This window comes from Canis lupus, chromosome 1, assembly GCF_003254725.2.
Source record: "Canis lupus dingo isolate Sandy chromosome 1, ASM325472v2, whole genome shotgun sequence".
NCBI classification, from domain to species: Eukaryota; Metazoa; Chordata; class Mammalia; order Carnivora; family Canidae; genus Canis; species Canis lupus.
This window is the reverse complement of record NC_064243.1, coordinates 112056716-112074334: the sequence shown is the minus strand read 5'-3', so window position 1 is coordinate 112074334 and position 17619 is coordinate 112056716. Positions and strand designations below refer to the sequence as shown.

The following is a 17619-nucleotide window of genomic DNA, read 5'->3' as shown; positions in this document are numbered from 1 at the left end:
ATTCGATCCCCGGTCTCCAGGATTGCGCCCTGGGCCAAAGGCAGGCACTAAACCGTTGTGCCACCCAGGGATCCCTATACTTGGTTTCTTTGCCCCCACTAGCTCTTACCTCAAAAAGGTTTGTTGAATGAGTAAAATAATAAAAAAATTGAGCAGTGGAGTGGAAGAGTGAGGGTGGTGGTAGGGAGAAGTGTGTGTAGAATCTGGGTAGAGTTTGCGGTAAACAGGGTAAAATGGGGATTAATGAGTTGCCAGACCCCATTTGAAAGAAATGATTTAGACTTATTACATTTAAAAATATTTATTGACTTCTGTTTGCTACTTGCATGGTTATATTTAAGGTCATTTGGGACCAGCTAAGAAACCAGGATTTCCAGATTTCTTTTGGGTAATTAGACTTAAGCCCTGGGAAAGGATTGATGGGGGGGAGGGGTGGTGGCGCACTTGAAAAGAGAATCGGGCACTAGAGGGAGCAATAATCTTGGGCAAAATGCTTTGTGAGAACAATTGGAGTGGGGACAGGGAGGGGGAGCTGGAAGTGGGAGAAGAGCATCCTCTAGGTGCGCTCACTACGTTCTTGATGAGAATGTTGCATTGAGAGAGCAGGTCCTCAGAGCTCCTATAAAGGCAGAGCAAAGCTCTTTAATTGACATTGCTTGAGAAATTCCTGGCAGGCTCTGGAGTGCTTGTTTGGCTTCCTGTGGTGCCTTTGGTTCCCTAGGGTGACAATAAAGACTAATGTTAAAAACATTTTAAAAATTTAATTTTTATGAATGCTTTCAAAATGATAGAGGAGTGAGACCTGTCCAATGGAAAACAGTAAAATTAAAAAAAATAAAATTAAAATCCTTCAATTTTCATTCCTCAGAACTAACTACTGTTAATAGTTTGTAGCCTTCCATATCCTTTTGTATGTAAACATAGTAGTTTACTTGAAGAAACAAAAAAATGAGATTATGCTATACATATTGCTTTGCTCTGCACCTTTAACAAATCATCCATTATTGCTAGATACTACATTTACATCAATGGAAGTCCATAAAAACTTGTATGTGCATTTCAATAAATAGTTCTAAAGCAGCTGTCCAAAAAACTAATACCCAGGCCTAAGAAAAAATAGAAAAGGAATATTGCCAGCTACTCCTCTCCTTTTCTGATCTCTATACTTCCCTTCCCCCCTCTCAGAGGTAATCCTGACTTTTATAGTAAACATTGACTTTTTTTTTTTTTTATAAATTTTTATTTATTTATGATAGTCACACAGAGAGAGAGATCGAGGCAGAGACACAGGCAGAGGGAGAAGCAGGCTCCATGCACCGGGAGCCCGACGTGGGATTCGATCCCGGGTCTCCAGGATCACGCCCTGGGCCAAAGGCAGGCGCCAAACCGCTGCGCCACCCAGGGATCCCTGACTTTTTTCTTTATTAGTTTACTACTTAATTATGTATTCCTAAGTAATTTAGTTTAGTTTTGCCTATTTTTGAAATTTATGTATATGAAATCATACTATAGCTATTTCTTTGTATCTTTTTAAAAATTCATTGTTATATATGTCAGATTCATTTACATTGTTATACATTCATTTTCACTGATACATAATATTTGAAGATACCACCATTTATTTACTCATTGGTCAATGATCAGCTTGGGGTAGTTATGAGGAATGCTGCTATGAAATTTTTGTATGTGTGTTCTGGTGTATATAGGAATACATTCCTTTTGAGGATATACCAAGGAGTAGAATTTCTTTTCTTTTTTTTTTAGGAGTAGAATTTCTTGGTCAAAGAACTTAAACTTTAGTAGATAGCTGCTAAAATCACTTTTCAAAGTGATTTACTAATTAATTACTCCCAGTAGCAGGATGAGAGTTTCTCTGTCCTACTCTGCCAAAGTTTGTATTGTAAGACTTTAAAATTTTTGCCAATCTAATGATGTATAGGGCTATCTGTTTTGTTTTATTTTATTTTATTTTTAAAGGTTTTATTTTATTTTTTATTTATTCATGAGAGAGACAGAGAGAGGCAGAGACATAGGCAGAGGGAGAAGCAGGCCCCATGCAGGGAGCCCGATGTCGGACTCGATACAGGCCTTTCAGGATCACGTCCTGAGCTGAAGGCAGACACCCAACCGCTAACCCACCCAGGCATCCCTCCATTTGGTTTTGATTCACATTTTTCCAATTACTAGTAAGGGTGGGTGCCATTTCATATGTTTATTAGCCTTTCAGATTTCCCTATCTCTGAAATGCCAATTCAACTTTTGCCTATTTGTCTGTTGTGTTACCTGACTTCCTCTCATTGGTCTGTCAGAATTCTTTGTATATTGGGAATACTAATCCTTTGTCCGTTTCATATGCTGCAGATATAATCTACTTTTAGATTGTTATTTCAGTGCTCGCTTCGGCAGCACATATACTAGATTGTTATTTCATTCTTTTGATGACCAAAATTTCTTAATTTCAGTGAAATCAGATTTATTAATCTTTTATCTTATGGCTTATCTTTTTTTTTAAATAATAAATTTATTTTTTATTGGTGTTCAATTTGCCAACATACAGAATAACACCCAGTGCTCATCCCATCAAGTGCCCCCCTTATCTTTTTTTTTTTTAAGATTTAAAAAATTTTTTTCATTTATTCGTGATAGGCAGAGAGAGAGACAGACAGACAGAGACACAGGCAGAGGGAGGAGCAGGCTCCATGCAGGGAGCCCGATGCAGGACTTGATCCCGCGACTCCAGGATCATGCCCTGGGCCAAAGGCAGGCACCAAATCGCTGAGCCACTCAGAGATCCCATGGCTTATCTTTTTTAAATCTCATTTAAGAAATCCTTTCCTACCTCAGGATCGTGATTATATTCTCTCATGTTCCCTTATAAATTTGTTTCTCAAATTTAGCTCTTCAATGGACTTGAAATTTATTTTCATGAAGAGTGTAAAGTAAGGTCTTGGCATCTCTTTCTTTTTTTCTTTCTTTTTTTATTTTAAGATTTTATTTAGGGATCTCTGGGTGGCACAGCGGTTTAGTGCCTGCCTTTGGCCCAGGGCGTGATACTGGAGACCCCGGATCGAATCCCACGTCGGGCTCCCAGTGCATAGAGCCTGCTTCTCCCTCTGCCTATGTCTCTGCCTCTCTCTCTCTCTCTCTCTCTCTGTGTGTGACTATCATAAATAAATAAAAATTAAAAAAAAGATTTTATTTATTAGAGAGAGAGAGAGAGAGAGAGAGAAGCAGACTCCCTGTTGAGCAAGAAGCCCAAAGTGGGGCTTGATCTAGGACCTGGAGATCATGACCTGAGCCGAAAGGCAGATGCTTAACTAACTGAGCCACCCAGGCAACCCTCTCTTTCTTTATAAAATATTTATTTATTTTAGAGAGAGAGAGAGAGAGCATGAGAAGGAGAGACAGGAGAGAGAGAGAGAGAGAGAGAGAGAGAGAGAGAATATCTCAAACAGACTCTGTGCTGAGCATGGAGCCTGATGCAGGACTCCATCTTATCCCCAGATCACGACCCTAGCCAAAAGTAAGAGTTGGACGCTTAACTGATCATGCCACCCGGGTGCCTCTCTTTTTTATTTTATCTATTGTGGATATCTTTCTAATCAACACATAATGATTTACCTCATCATTTTTGACAACTACAGAATTACCCAATTTGTTTTTGATGCATAGTTTCTATTTTAATCTATTTGTTAATACAAATACTGCTATAATATTCTTTTATGTATATCTTTGAGTATCCATGCTAATATCCTATGCTGGAGATTGCTTGAAGTGAGATTACTGGAATAAAAGGTACACACACTTAAATTTTTGATAGGAGGGACTCCTGGCTGGCTCAGTTGGTAGAGCATGCAACTCTTGATCTTGGGGTTGTGAGTTTGAGCCCCACACTGGGGGTACAGGTTACTTAAAAAATAAAATATTTATTTTATTTTTTAAAAAAGATTTATTTATTTGAGACAGAAGATATAACTCGAGTAGGGGGAAGGGGCAGAGTGGAGAGAGAGAGAGAGAGATAATCCTCAAGCAGACCCCTCTGAGCATGGAGCCTGACATAGGGCTCAATCCTAGGACCTTGAGATCATGACCTGAGGCAAAATCAAGAGCCAGATGCTTAACCAACTGACCCATACAGGAGCCCCCCAAAATAAAATTTTTAAAAATAGATACATTTTTGATAGGTACTTCCTATTTTACTTCTACCAGCAGTGATGAGGATCCTCATTTATCTCAGTCTTCATAATATCGATTTCTTTTTTTTTAAATTTTTATTTACTTATGATAGTCACAGAGAGAGAGAGAGAGAGGCAGAGACATAGGCAGAGGGAGAAGCAGGCTCCATGCACCGGGAGTCTGACGTGGGATTCGATCCCGGGTCTCCAGGATCGCTCCCTGAGCCAAAGGCAGGCGCTAAACCGCTGCGCCATCCAGGGATCCCTCAGTCTTCATAATATCAATCATTTTTAATTTGACAATTTATTTTTTATATGGCATTTAAAAACTGCTGAAGGGAGGAACCAAATTCTATTTGACATTGATACTGGTATCATCTTAAGAGATTAATGACCAGGCGCCCAATAGCTCCATCTCCCTCCACTTTGATAAGCAATGGGCTTCTAAAATCTAAGAATTTGGTTGAACCTTTCTAGTATTAGGAAAATTGTATCCTGTTTTCCTTCCTCTTTCTATTTCTTTAAGTTGACATTGAGTAGAAAGGGCTGAGAGATGGGCTTATCTTGGTCTTTTTTTTTTTTTTTTTTATTTATTTATGACAGTCACAGAGAGAGAGAGAGAGAGAGAGAGGCAGAGACACAGGCAGAGGGAGAAGCAGGCTCCATGCACCGGGAGCCTGATGTGGGATTCGATCCCGGGTCTCCAGGATTGCGCCCTGGGCCAAAGGCAGGCGCCAAACCGCTGCGCCACCCAGGGATCCCCTTATCTTGGTCTTCATTTTGTTCTCTTGTCTATTCTCAAACCCTGGTCTATCCCTCACTGATTCAATAGAGCGACTCTGGTTTAAGGAAGGTCATTCTTTTGACACTTACTGGTTTTCTTCACATTGGCCTTGAAATGATCACAGGGACACTGCTTCTTTGGCATCCCAGGCACTGTTATAAGTTTTCTTTTATGAGCTCTCAGGAACCAGTCTGAAATAACAGGGTTGGTACTTAGAGGGGAAGGTTAATAAGAGAGTAGGAAGTAGGACAGGGCTTTACTTGCTATCCTCCTTGCCTTCTAGTTTTTTTTTTTCAGATTGCCTTGGAAGTTAGGAAAGGAGTCAGCAGAGAACAGAGGAGATACCCAGTTACATGAGCACCAGGATTTCTGAGTTGTTTTGCCTGACCTGTATTGCCAGGAATTTGGTAGCAGGTTTGGAGGGGGCATCAGGATATCATTTAAGGAGACCAAAAAATGAAGAAAAGATCTAGGCATCTGCCTTTGGCTGCCGTAACTTAGCCAACCATTTTGCCTCCCAGATTTCAGTCTTATTTATGAGTAAAAGAAGGTCAAAACCAAGATCCAGGAAGTTTTTGGGAGTCAGCCCTGGGTTCTTGGGGAAAAGAGTGAAGGGGTAGGGGCAGCTACAGATTCAGCCAACTCCCCTTGGACCTGGGAGGGGTCAACTGCGGAGGTTCAGGAAGAAGACGAGCGTTGGTACTGCGTGGTGGGCCGGTGGAGAGGGCAGTGGGTGAAGTCAGCTCAGAAAACATCTGAACAGGTCTGTGGGGTGGAGATGAAGGGAACTCAGGGGTGAGAGCGGGATCCTGACGTGGAGTGCTATTGTTGATACTGACCTTTGCACTCACATTCTTGGCCATCTTCCTGGAGCCTCCTACTAGGAGCCTGGCGATTATCCCGATGGCCTCTGGCGACCCCTGGTGGAAGGCAACAGGTCATGGCCAGGCACTGGAAAGGGAAGGGGCCAACAGAAATGATCCCCCAGCATTGTGCTACCTACATCAGAGCAATTTTTCCTTCCTTTTTTTATTCAGGGATCTAGGGTACTTCAAGAGAAGAGTATTTTTTTAAAAGATTTATTTATTCATGAGAGACACACACAGAAACGCAGAGACATAGGCAGAGGGAGAAGCAGGCTTCCTGTGGGGAGCCCTGTGCAGGATTCCATCCCAGAACTGTGGGATCATGACCTGAGCCAAAGGCAGACGCTCAACCACTGAGCCACCCAGGTGCCCCAAGAGAGGACTATTTTATTTTTTACTTAATTTTATTTTTGAAAAAGATTTTATTTATTTATGAGAGAGACACACACACAGAGGCAGAGACACAGGCAGAGAGAGAGAAGCAGGCTCCTTGCAGTGAATCTGATGTGGGACTCAATCTCCAGAACCCAGAATCATGCCCTGAGCCAAAGGCAGATGCTCAACCACTGAGCCACCGAGGTGTCACAGGACTATTTTATTTTATTTATTTTATTTATTTATTTTTAAAATAAATTTTTTATTGGTGTTCAATTTGCCAACATACACAATAACACCCAGTGCTCATCCCGTCAAGTGCCCACCTCAGTGCCCGTCACTCAGTCACCCCCACCCCCCGCCCACCTCCCCTTCCACCACCCCTAGTTCATTTCCCAGAGTTAGGAGTTTTTCATGTTCTGTCTCCCTTTCTGATATTTCCCACTTATTTTTTCTCCTTTCCCCTTTATTCCCTTTCACTATTTTTTTTTAATTTTTCTTTAAACTTTTATTTATTTATGATAGGCACACAGTGAGAGAGAGAGAGGCAGAGACACAGGCAGAGGGAGAAGCAGGCTCCATGCACCGGGAGCCCGACGTGGGATTCGATCCCGGGTATCCAGGATCACGCCCCTGGGCCAAAGGCAGGCGCCAAACCGCTGCGCCACCCAGGGATCCCCCCTTTCACTATTTTTTATATTCCCCAAATGAATGAGACCATATAATGTTTGTCCTTCTCCGATTGACTTATTTCACTCAGCATAATACCCTCCAGTTCCATACACGTCGAAGCAAATGGTGGGTATTTGTCGTTTCCAACGGCTGAGTAATATTCCATTGTATACATAAACCACATCTTCTTTATCCATTCATCTTTCGATGGACACCGAGGCTCCTTCCACAGTTTGGCTATTGTGGACATTGCTGCTATAAACATCCGGGCGCAGGTGTCCCGGTGTTTCATTGCATCTGTATCTTTGGGGTAAATCCCCAGCAGTGCAATTGCTGGGTCATAGGGCAGATCTATTTTTAACTCTTTTTTTTTTTAATGATTTTATTTATTCATAGAGACACAGAGAGAGAGAGAGAGAGAGAGAGAGAGAGAGAGAGGCACAGGCACAGGCAGAGGGAGAAGCAGGCTCCATGCAGGGAGCCTAATGTGGGACTCCGTTCAGGGTCCCCAGGATCAAACCCCGGGCTGCAGGCGGCGCTAAACCGCTGCGCCACCGCTGCCCTATTTTTAACTCTTTGAGGAACCTCCACACAGTTTTCCGGAGTGGCTGCACCAGTTCACATTCCCACCAACAGTGCAGGAGGGTTTCCCTTTCTCCACACCTCTCCAACATTTCACAGGACTATTTTAAATGGATAAGGAATTGAGGTTTAAAATCTGGCTTAGAGGAATCCCTGGGTGGCTCAGCAGTTCAGTGCCTGCCTTTGGCCCAGGGTGTGATCCCGGATTCCCCGGATAGAGTCCCGCGTCAGGGTCCCAGCATGGAGCCTGCTTCTCCCTCTGCCTGTGTCTCTGCTTCTCTCTCTCTCTATCATGAATAAATAAAATCTTAAAAAAAAAAATCTGGCTTAGAGAAAAGCTTAGCTGGAGGTAGGTGGGAAAAGAATGACTTCTGGATGGAAGAAGGGACAAGAGGTGGGTGTTAATCAAGACCTGATGGGGCGCCTGGATGGCTCAGTTGGTTGAGCATCCGACCCTTGGTTCAGGTCAGGTCATGATCTCAGGGTCATGATTTCAGGGTTGTGGGATCAAGCCCTGCATTGAGCTCTGTGTTGGGCTCCATGCTACGCATGTAGTTAGCTTGGGTTTCTCTCCCCCTCTTCCCCTGTGCATGTGTTCTCTCTCTCTCTCAAGTAAATAAATAAACCTTTAGTGGGGGGAAAAGACACCTGACAATACCCCCTAGCCCCAGCACACATTAAAATTCTCATGACTTAAGAAATGGGAACAAGGAGCAGATTATTCCATACACTAGTCAGGATCTTCACCTGACCTTCAAGTTTCCTGTATTTGAATCCATAATCCCAGTTCAGCTATAAGAGGATGGTCTCTACTTTTTTGGCTTTGGAACAAAGCCAATCTTCTTTTGGCTTCTAGTCAAGTCTGTTTTATCTCTTGGTGCTGTCTTATTCCTGTTTTGTGATCCTAAAATATTTCTATGACAATCAAGAATGATGGTTGTTAGACTTGAGATTCTGGAGCTAAAACTGGGCCTAGATGATGCTTTGTCTGTATAGCAGTTTCTGATAGTTCCCATAAGAATTAATTATGCCTTCACATGGTTCCTCATTGTATTTGAATGCAGCTCTCAATGCAGTTATACATATAGTTTGTTGCTTAAAAAAGCTCCAACCCCCAGTACTTCAAAATGACTGTATTTGAAGATAGAGTCTTTAAAGAGATGACTGAGTTAAAATGTGGTTATATGGTGGGTTCAAATTCAGTCCAACTGGAGTCCTTCTAAGAAGAAGAGATTTGGGCAAAGAGATACCAGAGATATGAGAAAATAAATTTTTGTTGTTTAAGTCCCTCATTCTGTGCTATTTTGTTGGGACTGTCCTAGGAAACTAAAAATCTTTCTCCCATCGATGGCTCAGTAGTCATTCAGCTGCATACAGCTGACACATGGTAGATGCTTTGTAAATGTTTGTTCAATAAGCAAATGAACAACTTGTCTAGAAAGGGCCCTTAGAGGTCCTCTGGTTCAATCCAAGGGCTCTTTCCCAGACTTGTGCCCTTTCTGCCACATAGATGGAAGGTGTTGCATCATTTCCCCAAGTTCTAGTTTCCAAATTGTTCTCATGTGCTGTTTTGAGTACTATTAAAATAATTTAAACAGGCACACATAGCTCCTGCCATCTAAACTTTTCTAATATTTTACTCTCACCTGACCTCTGCTTGTAGTTCCAGAGGAAAGCCACAGAATGTTAGAGCCAGAAGGACTCTTGGAGGTTACTTAGTTGAATCTCTTTATTGAGAAGTTTTAAAATTCTAAATGTAATATAGCTATAGTAGAGAAAATTTGGAAAGTACAGATAAAGAAATATTTGCTCTTACCATCTGGTGGTATTTTGGGTGTGTTTCTTGCGTATGATTTTCTTTATACATTGATAACCATACTATGTGAATAAGTTTCTTTTTGTTCACTTTATAAGCATGTTGCTATGTCATCTTCATAATGGACATTTCTATTAACTTTTCTTTCTTTTTGGAGAAAGAGAGAGCGCATATGGGGAGGGGCAGAGGGAGAGAGAGAATCTCAAGAGAGAGAGAATCTCAAGCAGGCTCCACACCCAGGCAGAGCTGGATCTCATGACCCTGAGATCATGACCTGAACCAAAATCAAGAGTTGGACACTCAGTTGGACACATGACTGAGCCACCTGGTGCTCCCTCCTTTTGTAAAAAAAAGTTTATTTATTTGAGAGAGAGAGAGCATGAGAGGTGGAGGGGGGCAGAGGGAGAAAGAGAAACAGATTCCCTTCTGAGTAGGGAACCCACACAGAGCTCTATCCCAGGACCCTGAGATCATGGCCTGAACTGAAAGTAGATACTTAACCAACCGAACCAACCAGGTACCCCCATAAGAGACATTTTTAAAGATTGCATAATATTCCCAACAAGTATATGTGCTCCAGATTATTTTATTATTTATTTTTAAAATATTTTATTTATTTATTTATTTATTTATTTATTTATTTATTTAAGACACAGACAGAGAGAGGCAGAGACACAGGCAGAGAGAGAAGCAGGCTCCATGCAGGGAGCCTGAGGTGGGACTTGATCCCGGACTCCAGGATCACGCCCTGGGCCGAAGGCAGGTGCTAAACCGCTGAGCCACCCAGGGATCCTGAGTGCTCCAGATAATTTAACTATTCGCCCATGCTGAATTTTTAGATTGTTTTATTTTTGAATATTGATACATTTCTTTAAGTTTGTAACTGTTTTCCAAATGTTAAATTATTGGGCAAGATTTCTTCCCAAAGTGGAATTACTGGGTCAAAAATTAAGAACAGGGGATCCCTGGGTGGCTCAGCGGTTTAGCGCCTGCCTTTGGTCCAGGGTGCGATCCTGGAGTCCCGGGATCGAGTCCCATGTCGGGATCCCAGCATGGAGCCTGCTTCTCCCTCCTCCTGTCTCTGCCTCTCTCTCTCTCTCTATCATAAATAAATAAATCTTAAAAAAAATAAAAGTTAAGAACAGTTTTATATTTTTTGATATTATAACTAAATTGCTTTTAAAAGGGTTGTACTAAATAACTTAATCACTACCCCCCCCTTTTTTTCAGATGAGGAAACTGAGGCCCAGAGAGAGCAAATGAAATACCCAAGTTCACCAAGGTAATGGTGACACATCTGAAGCTAAAACGCAGGTCAAAGTTTCTTAATCTGTTGTTCTTTTTGTAGCCTCTAATTCCATAGTATAATTTAGAATAAGTTGCACATGTCTATAGTATTATGTTTCCCAAACCTCAGATATTTCTGGATGACCTTTATGATTCTTGCTGTAGCTTGTACCACCTCTACTATTATTTACTTCTTACTTTTTCTTTATAAGATTTATTTATTTAGTTGAGAGAGAGTGAGAGAGCACAGCAGGGTGAGCTGCAGGCAGAGGGAGAGGGAGAACTTGATTCCAGGACCTTGGGATCATGACCTGAGCCAAAGGCAGACACTTAACCGTCTGAGCCACCCAGGCACTCTGCTTACTTTTTCTTTATTTTTCTTTATTTTTTTTTATGTTTTTATTTATTTATGATAGTCACAGAGAGAGAGAGAGAGAGAGGCAGAGACACAGGCAGAGGGAGAAGCAGGCTCCATGCACCGGGAGCCCGATGTGGGACTCGATCCTGGGTCTCCAGGATTATGCCCTGGGCCAAAGGCAGGCGCCAAACCGCTGCGCCACCCAGGGATCCCCATTTTTCTTTAAACAAATTTAGTTTACAAAACAGCGTCATCCTCTGCAATATTATCTGTGAGATTAGGGGTTTGGTACATCTTAGATTTTTTTCTAACATTCATTAACATAAACATATAATTTATAAAACAAAAGTTCAGGATACCTGGATAGCTCAGTGGCTCAGCATCTATCTTCAGCTTAGTGTGTGATCCTGGGGTCCCAGGATTGAGTCCCACATCGGGCTCCCTACAGGGAGTCTGCTTCTCCTTCTGCCTATGTCTCTGCTTCTTTCTCTGTGTCTCTCATGAATAAATACGTTAAAAAAATAAAGTTAAAGCTCATTTATGTCCTACTGAAAATCAATTTTGGAAAATATTGATATAGTGGGATAAGCATGAATTTTACATCCAGGCAGACCTGGATCAACTACTTGCTCAACTACTTGCTCAACTACTTGCTCTATCACTTAATGATGTAGTCTTGGCTTTGATCTTTGATTCTCTGGTTTATAAAACGAATATCCACATTGCAGAATTAGGAATAAATGAGCTACTGGGGATGCCCAATAGCCAGTGTCCAAGTAGGTGTTCAGTTACCTGATGGTTATTACTGTGGTTATTATTGCAGACTTCTGTTACTTGGTCCCAAAGAGGGTATCTGGAGTGTTAGGTTTGTTGCTTTCTGCTGACCTGTATGTGTAAAGAAGTTACTCCCTCTTGTTAGGACTTGTGGTAGATCGGTCATTATTTTCACTTCCCTGTTCCATTACGTATTAACTTTATGATTTTGGGCAAGTTGCTAACCTCTGCGTCTCATTTACCTAATTTGTAAAATGAGCCTAATAAGAGTCCACTAATGTGTGTGCATGTGTCTATTTCCTTGCTTTGTCCACTAGAGGGCCCAGAAGCACTAGCCACTGGTAGCCATGGGCAATACCTTGCAATACCTTACTGCCCAGGGTTTGTGAATACCATTCTCCAGGAAAAGGAACCAGAGCTCCTTGGAGAAATGGCTGATTCCAGGGCAAGCCAGGGAAGTACAGATGAGCCTGGAGCATCTTATGGTATCAGAAAGTCTGGAATTGCTAAAGAATGATATGTTAAAAAGACATAAAAGTCTACTTGCAGGAGCTCTCAATGTTCCATTTTGAGACAATATGAACAACATAATAATGATAGTGATGGATTATAATCCATAAATGTCCATGAGTTTTTATGTGTATAAATAAATAAGTCAATAAATAAATGGGAGAGAAGGAGAAGCTTTTTCTTTTTTTTTTTTAGATTTATTTATTTATGATAGACATAGAGAGAGAGAGAGAGAGAGAGAGAGAGAGGCAGAGACACAGGAGGAGGGAGAAGCAGGCTCCATGCCTGGAGCCCGACGCGGGACTTGATCCCGGGACCCCAGGATCACACCCCGGGCCAAAGGCAGGCGCTAAACCGCCAAGCCACCCAGGGATCCCCTGAAGCTTTTTCTTATAGTAGAATCCCAATTAATAAATGTAGAAGGAGGAACTCCTGGGTGGCTCAGTGGTTGAGTGCTTGCCTTCAGCCCAGGATATGATCCTGGAGTCCCAGGATTGAGTCCCACATCAGGCTCCCTGCATGGAGCCTGCTTCTCCCTCTGCCTGTGTCTCTGCCTCTCTGTCTGTGTCTCTCATGAATAAATAAATCTTAAAAAAAAAATAAATGTAGAAGGAATGATGGAAATAGAAAATTACCATTTGGCTAATACCACAGTAACACTTGTTGAAGATGGGAATCGTCAATGGATTTTAAAAATTAGTTGGCAAAAGTATGAAGAGAAGAAACAGGCTTTTTGCATAGCCTTAAATTATCTCTCCACAAGATACTTATTTATTACAATGGGAAAAAGAGTAACTTTACAGTAGAGAAACCTGGCAGACACCACCTTAACCAAGTGTTCAAAATTAACATCCTCAGTAGTTGGGAATGATCAGTATCATGGGCTGTCTGATGTGATGCATGGAGTAGGCACACATTACTTCTGTGGTATTCTTGCCCAAAATGCATAATCTGAATTTAATCATGAAGAAACAGCAGACAAACCCAAACTGAGGCGCTTTCTACAAAATAACTGACCAGTATCTTCAAAACTGTCAAAATTGGGGCACCTGCGTGGCTCAGTGCTTGAGTGTCTGCCTTTGGCTCAGTTCATGATCCCGGCATCCTGGGATCGAATCCTGAATCAGGCTCCCCATAGGGAGCCTGCTTCTCCCTCTGCCTGTCTCTGCCTTTCTCTGTGTCTCTCATGAATTAAAAAAAAAAAAAAAAAAAAAAAACCTGTCAAAATCATGAAAGACAAAGAAGACTGAGAAACTACTCTAGCTTGGGGCAAACCAGGGAGATATGACAACTTTATTCAGTTTAGCATACTGGATTAGATGCTAGACCAGAAAAGGGACATTATGAGAGTGATCAGCAAAACTGTGAATATTAGTACATTCATAATTAATATTATGTCAATGCTAATTTCCTGGTTTTGATAATCATAGTTATGTAAGATGTTATTTGAAAAAAACTGGATGAAAGATATATTGGAACTATGATTATTTTTACAGCATTTTTTAAGTCTGAAAAATAAAAAGTGAATTAAAAAATACATTATATTTCTGGGAGGACACAATGAGGTAATATGTTTGAAGTGCTTAGAACATTGCCTGCCACATAGGATTGCTTAACACATTTCAGCTATTATTGTAGATAACTTTGTAGTTAATAATGATATTATAAGTAATTAATCTATTATTATAAGTGATTTGTTTCCTGGCATTCTCATATATTCTTATCTATTCTCCTCCCTCTCTGTGAAAAACACACTGTGCATGTATGTTGTTATTCTAAGAGATAAAGTAAGATCAGATTTTATTTTGAGAATTTGGGGGATGGGAAAGTGAGGGGAATTGTTCCTCCAGTCAGACTTGGGCACTCCAAAACTGTGCTTGGCTGGGTGACCTGGATTAAGCTGGATATGGCTGTAATAGTGCCAACTGGCAGCACAGTGAGCCTTCCCTAATTCATTGGCATTGTGCTTGAGAAGCTACTTGAGAAATTTTACTCAGTCCATTTATTGAATCCTTGTTATGTACACATTATAGGTCATTTGACATTCACAACAATTATATGTTTTAAGTGGTATTTTACTCATTTTAAGATGATAAAACGGGCTCCAAAAAGTGAAGTAGTTTGTTCAAAGATGCAGAGTAAGTGGTGGAGTGAGGATTTGGATCTAGGTTCCCTGGACTTCAAGGCTGAGTCTACAGGTCTAAGTAAGTCTAAACCTATAGCCAGGTGTGAGAACTATTGATATAGAGCAGGGGTTCTCAGCTGGGGAGTGGTTTCCCCCTCCAGGGGACATTTGGCAACGTCTGGAGTTAACTTTTGTCTATCTTAACTGGAGGAAGAAGTGGAGAGCCTTCTATTGGCATCTAGTTGGTACTGGCCACACGGATGCTGCTGAATATCTTACAATGCACAGAATAGCACCCTACAGCAAAGAATTGCCCTGATCCAAATTTCAATAGAACTGCTATTAAACCAAGGTGTAGAGTCTTTCAAGGGCAACATTTTGAACTTAGAAACCTGAGCATTTATTCTTCACTTAGCAAATATTTACTGAACACTATGCTCGATAGTGTGAGAGATATGGAAACAATATAGCAGATTGTGCCACCAAGGAGGTTATAGTCTAGAAGGGCAGGGGATAGAGATAGGAAAGGCACACCAATCCCTTCAATATAAGATAGAAAATGACAAGTGCAAAGAGAGAGTCAAGTTAGGGCTAAGTATGTTCACAGGACAGAGGCCTCATACCTGGTAGTGAGAAGAATCGGGGAGGCTCTGAGGAGGAGGTGGTTTCTGAGCTGAGTGTATGAGTGAGGTTAAGCTAGTGTGAAAGCACGAGACCCATTCAGGGAACAGCCAACAATCTAATTTAGGGGGAGCATAGAGCATTTGTTAGTGAGTGGAGGGGTGGATTGGAAAGGCAGGTTGTGGTTAGAGGTTTGAATCGAGGCTAAGGACTCTGGCCTTGGTGTCTGTCATAATGATGGAAAAGCCTTCCCCTCAAGACTGGCAGCCTAAGCCCTAGTGCTATGAGGCCCAGCACCTTCCAGAGACCTCTCTCTACTAGGGAAGGGAAGTTCGAATTTGGGGTAAAGTGAACTTCCGATTTTAAGGATCAAGTTGATTTTAAATATGTAACAAAGTTATTTTACTTCAAAGTAACCCTTGGGGGAGGCCCCGATGGCTTAGCAGTTTAGCGCTGCCTTCAGCCCAGGGTGTGATCCTGGAGGCCCGGGACTGAGTCCCATGTCAGGCTCCCTGCATGGAGTCTGCTTCTCCCTCTGCCTCTCTCTCTCTCTTTCTCTCTGTTTCTAATAAATAAATAAAATAAACAAACAAAAACAAAACAACAACAACAAAAAAACCCCCAAAGTAACCCTTGGGGAGTTGGTTCTCTCAAGCAGAAACATATATGGGATGAGCTCTCTTCTGTGTGGTTGTTCTGCTAACGGTGAGGCCACCTGAGATGTAGTGAGAGCTGGAGCTGATTTGGAGTCTCTAACCTAAGGCCTGCTTCCCAGAAGGTCAGCTGAGTATGGCTAAAGCTTCCAACATGGATACTATCTGGTGATATGATTTTTCTAGTTTATTACTTTATTATTTATTTATTTATTTTTTTTTTTAAGATTTTATTTATTCACAAGAGACACAGAGAGAGAGGAAGAGACATAGGCAGAGGGAGAAGCTCCATGCAGGGAGCCCGACGTGGGACTTGATCCTGGATCCCAGGATCATGCCCTGAGCGAAAGGCAGACGCTCAACCTCTGAGCCGCTCAGGAGTCCCTAGTTTATTATTTTACCATTAAAAATTATTGGTGTCGGGATGCCAGGGTGGCTCAGTGGTTGAGCGTCTCTGTTTTCCTCAGGGTGTGATCCCAGAGTCCCGGGATTGAGTCCTACATCAGGCTCCCTGCATGGAGCCTGCTTCTCCCTCTGCCTGTGTCTCTGCCTCTTTCTCTGTGTGTCTCTCATGAATAAATAAACAAAATCTTTAAAAAAATTATTGGTGGCATTCTGGTACACTATAAAGAAAATATAAGCAAGGAGTTCTCGTCCTCCATGAATATATACGTACAGTTGCCTTTAGCACATTTATACACTGTCACCAAGACTGGTTCTTCTGGAAAAGGATTTAGGGGCTGAAGGTAAGAGAGCAGATTTTTATTGAGCCAGTATATGTATATGTTTTGCTAGCTACAGTTTCAAACATTTTGATACCCACCATCTCATTTTGTTCTCACAACACTCTTTTTTAAAAAAATTTATTTATATATTCATGAGAGACACACACAGAGAGAGGTAGAGACACAGGCAGAGGGAGAAGCAGGCTCCATGCAGGGAGCCTGATGTGGGACTCAATCCCAGGTCTCCAGGATCACACCTGGGCCGAAGGCAGTGCCAAACCGCTGAGCCACCTGGGCTGCCCTCACAACACTCTTTGGATATAAGTATAGTCTTTTCCTTTTTGTGGGTGAGGAAGCGGGCATTGGCAGAAGCTAACTTGCCCCAAATCCCTGTAGGTGGAAGGGGCTATATTTCAATGCATGATTTTTTTTTTTTTTTGCCACTTTTTCTTTTCTGTTTTTCCACTTTTTCTCCCCCCTGTTTCCCTTTTTTAAAAAAATTTTTTTTTTATTATTTATTTATGATAGTCATACAGAGAGAGAGAGAGAGGCAGAGACACAGGCGGAGGGAGAAGCAGGCTCCATGCACCGGGAGCCTGACGTGGGATTCGATCCCGGGTGTCCAGGATCGCGCCCTGGGCCAAAGGCAGGCGCCAAACCGCTGCGCCACCCAGGGATCCCCCCCTGTTTCCCTTTATAAAAAATTAATCTCATTACCTGGATTTGGGCTGCTAGAGACCACAGGCATCAGCATTAGTGGCAGCAACAGAAGGAGAGAAGAGATTAGAATTTTCATTGCAACTGTTGGTGCTGCTGTGAGTTGGTTGAAGAGAGTGCAGAAGGTTCCTAGTTGGAGGCTCCGGATGTCTTCCTGTCTTCCTTGGGATGGTGGTCTGGGCTTTAATCCCTGGCCAGTGTTCCCATTAGAGGGTGAGAACAGCTAAGTGATGCTGACCTTGTTAGGTAACAGGTTTACAGGAATCTAGGAGGAAAAACTGGCCAAACAAAAGAAGTGAAGCATTCTTAAGAACACAGGAAGGTGACTGACAACTTGGCAGCAGTACTGGTTCCCTCCTTCCCTCCCAGGGTGCTATGATTTCTTTCCCAAATCATTTTAATCTTTGAATTTCCTTATACCTTTGGTGATACTTTCTAGCTTAATATTGGGCAGGAAAGGGAGTACTAAGGGTCCATCCTCTGGGCCTATGGCCTTGGCACAATATTTGCATCCAGAGTGTTGCTTGTGAAGTTGCCCTGTCCTCACTCCATTTACAATTTCCTCCCGGTTCTATGGCC

General features: G+C 42.0%; 1 protein-coding gene and 1 long non-coding RNA gene across 3 annotated transcripts in view; one reads left to right on the top strand and one right to left on the bottom strand.

Moving 5' to 3' along the window:
- Nucleotides 1–17619, top strand: part of LOC112645384 (uncharacterized) — a 206574-nt gene that overhangs the window by 3744 nt on the left and 185211 nt on the right. The window contains exon 2 of the long non-coding RNA XR_004813241.2: nt 10501–10552. This is a non-coding gene — a long non-coding RNA (uncharacterized LOC112645384). The remainder of the gene's footprint in view (nt 1–10500; nt 10553–17619) is intronic.
- On the bottom strand, nt 283–17338 carry CXCL17 (C-X-C motif chemokine ligand 17). 2 transcript variants are annotated; one of them, XM_025424788.3, is made up of 4 exons: nt 17041–17338; nt 5799–5910; nt 5049–5150; nt 283–717 (listed from the first exon to the last, which is right to left on the bottom strand). In XM_025424788.3, the coding sequence occupies exons 2-4, from the start codon at nt 5899–5901 to the stop codon at nt 620–622; spliced, it is 303 nt and encodes a 100-aa protein (XP_025280573.1). In that variant the 5' UTR covers nt 5902–5910; nt 17041–17338; the 3' UTR covers nt 283–619. The 2 variants fall into 2 exon arrangements, with proteins under 2 accessions (XP_025280573.1, XP_025280572.1); XM_025424787.3 differs by having other exon boundaries at nt 5799–5879; nt 17041–17333.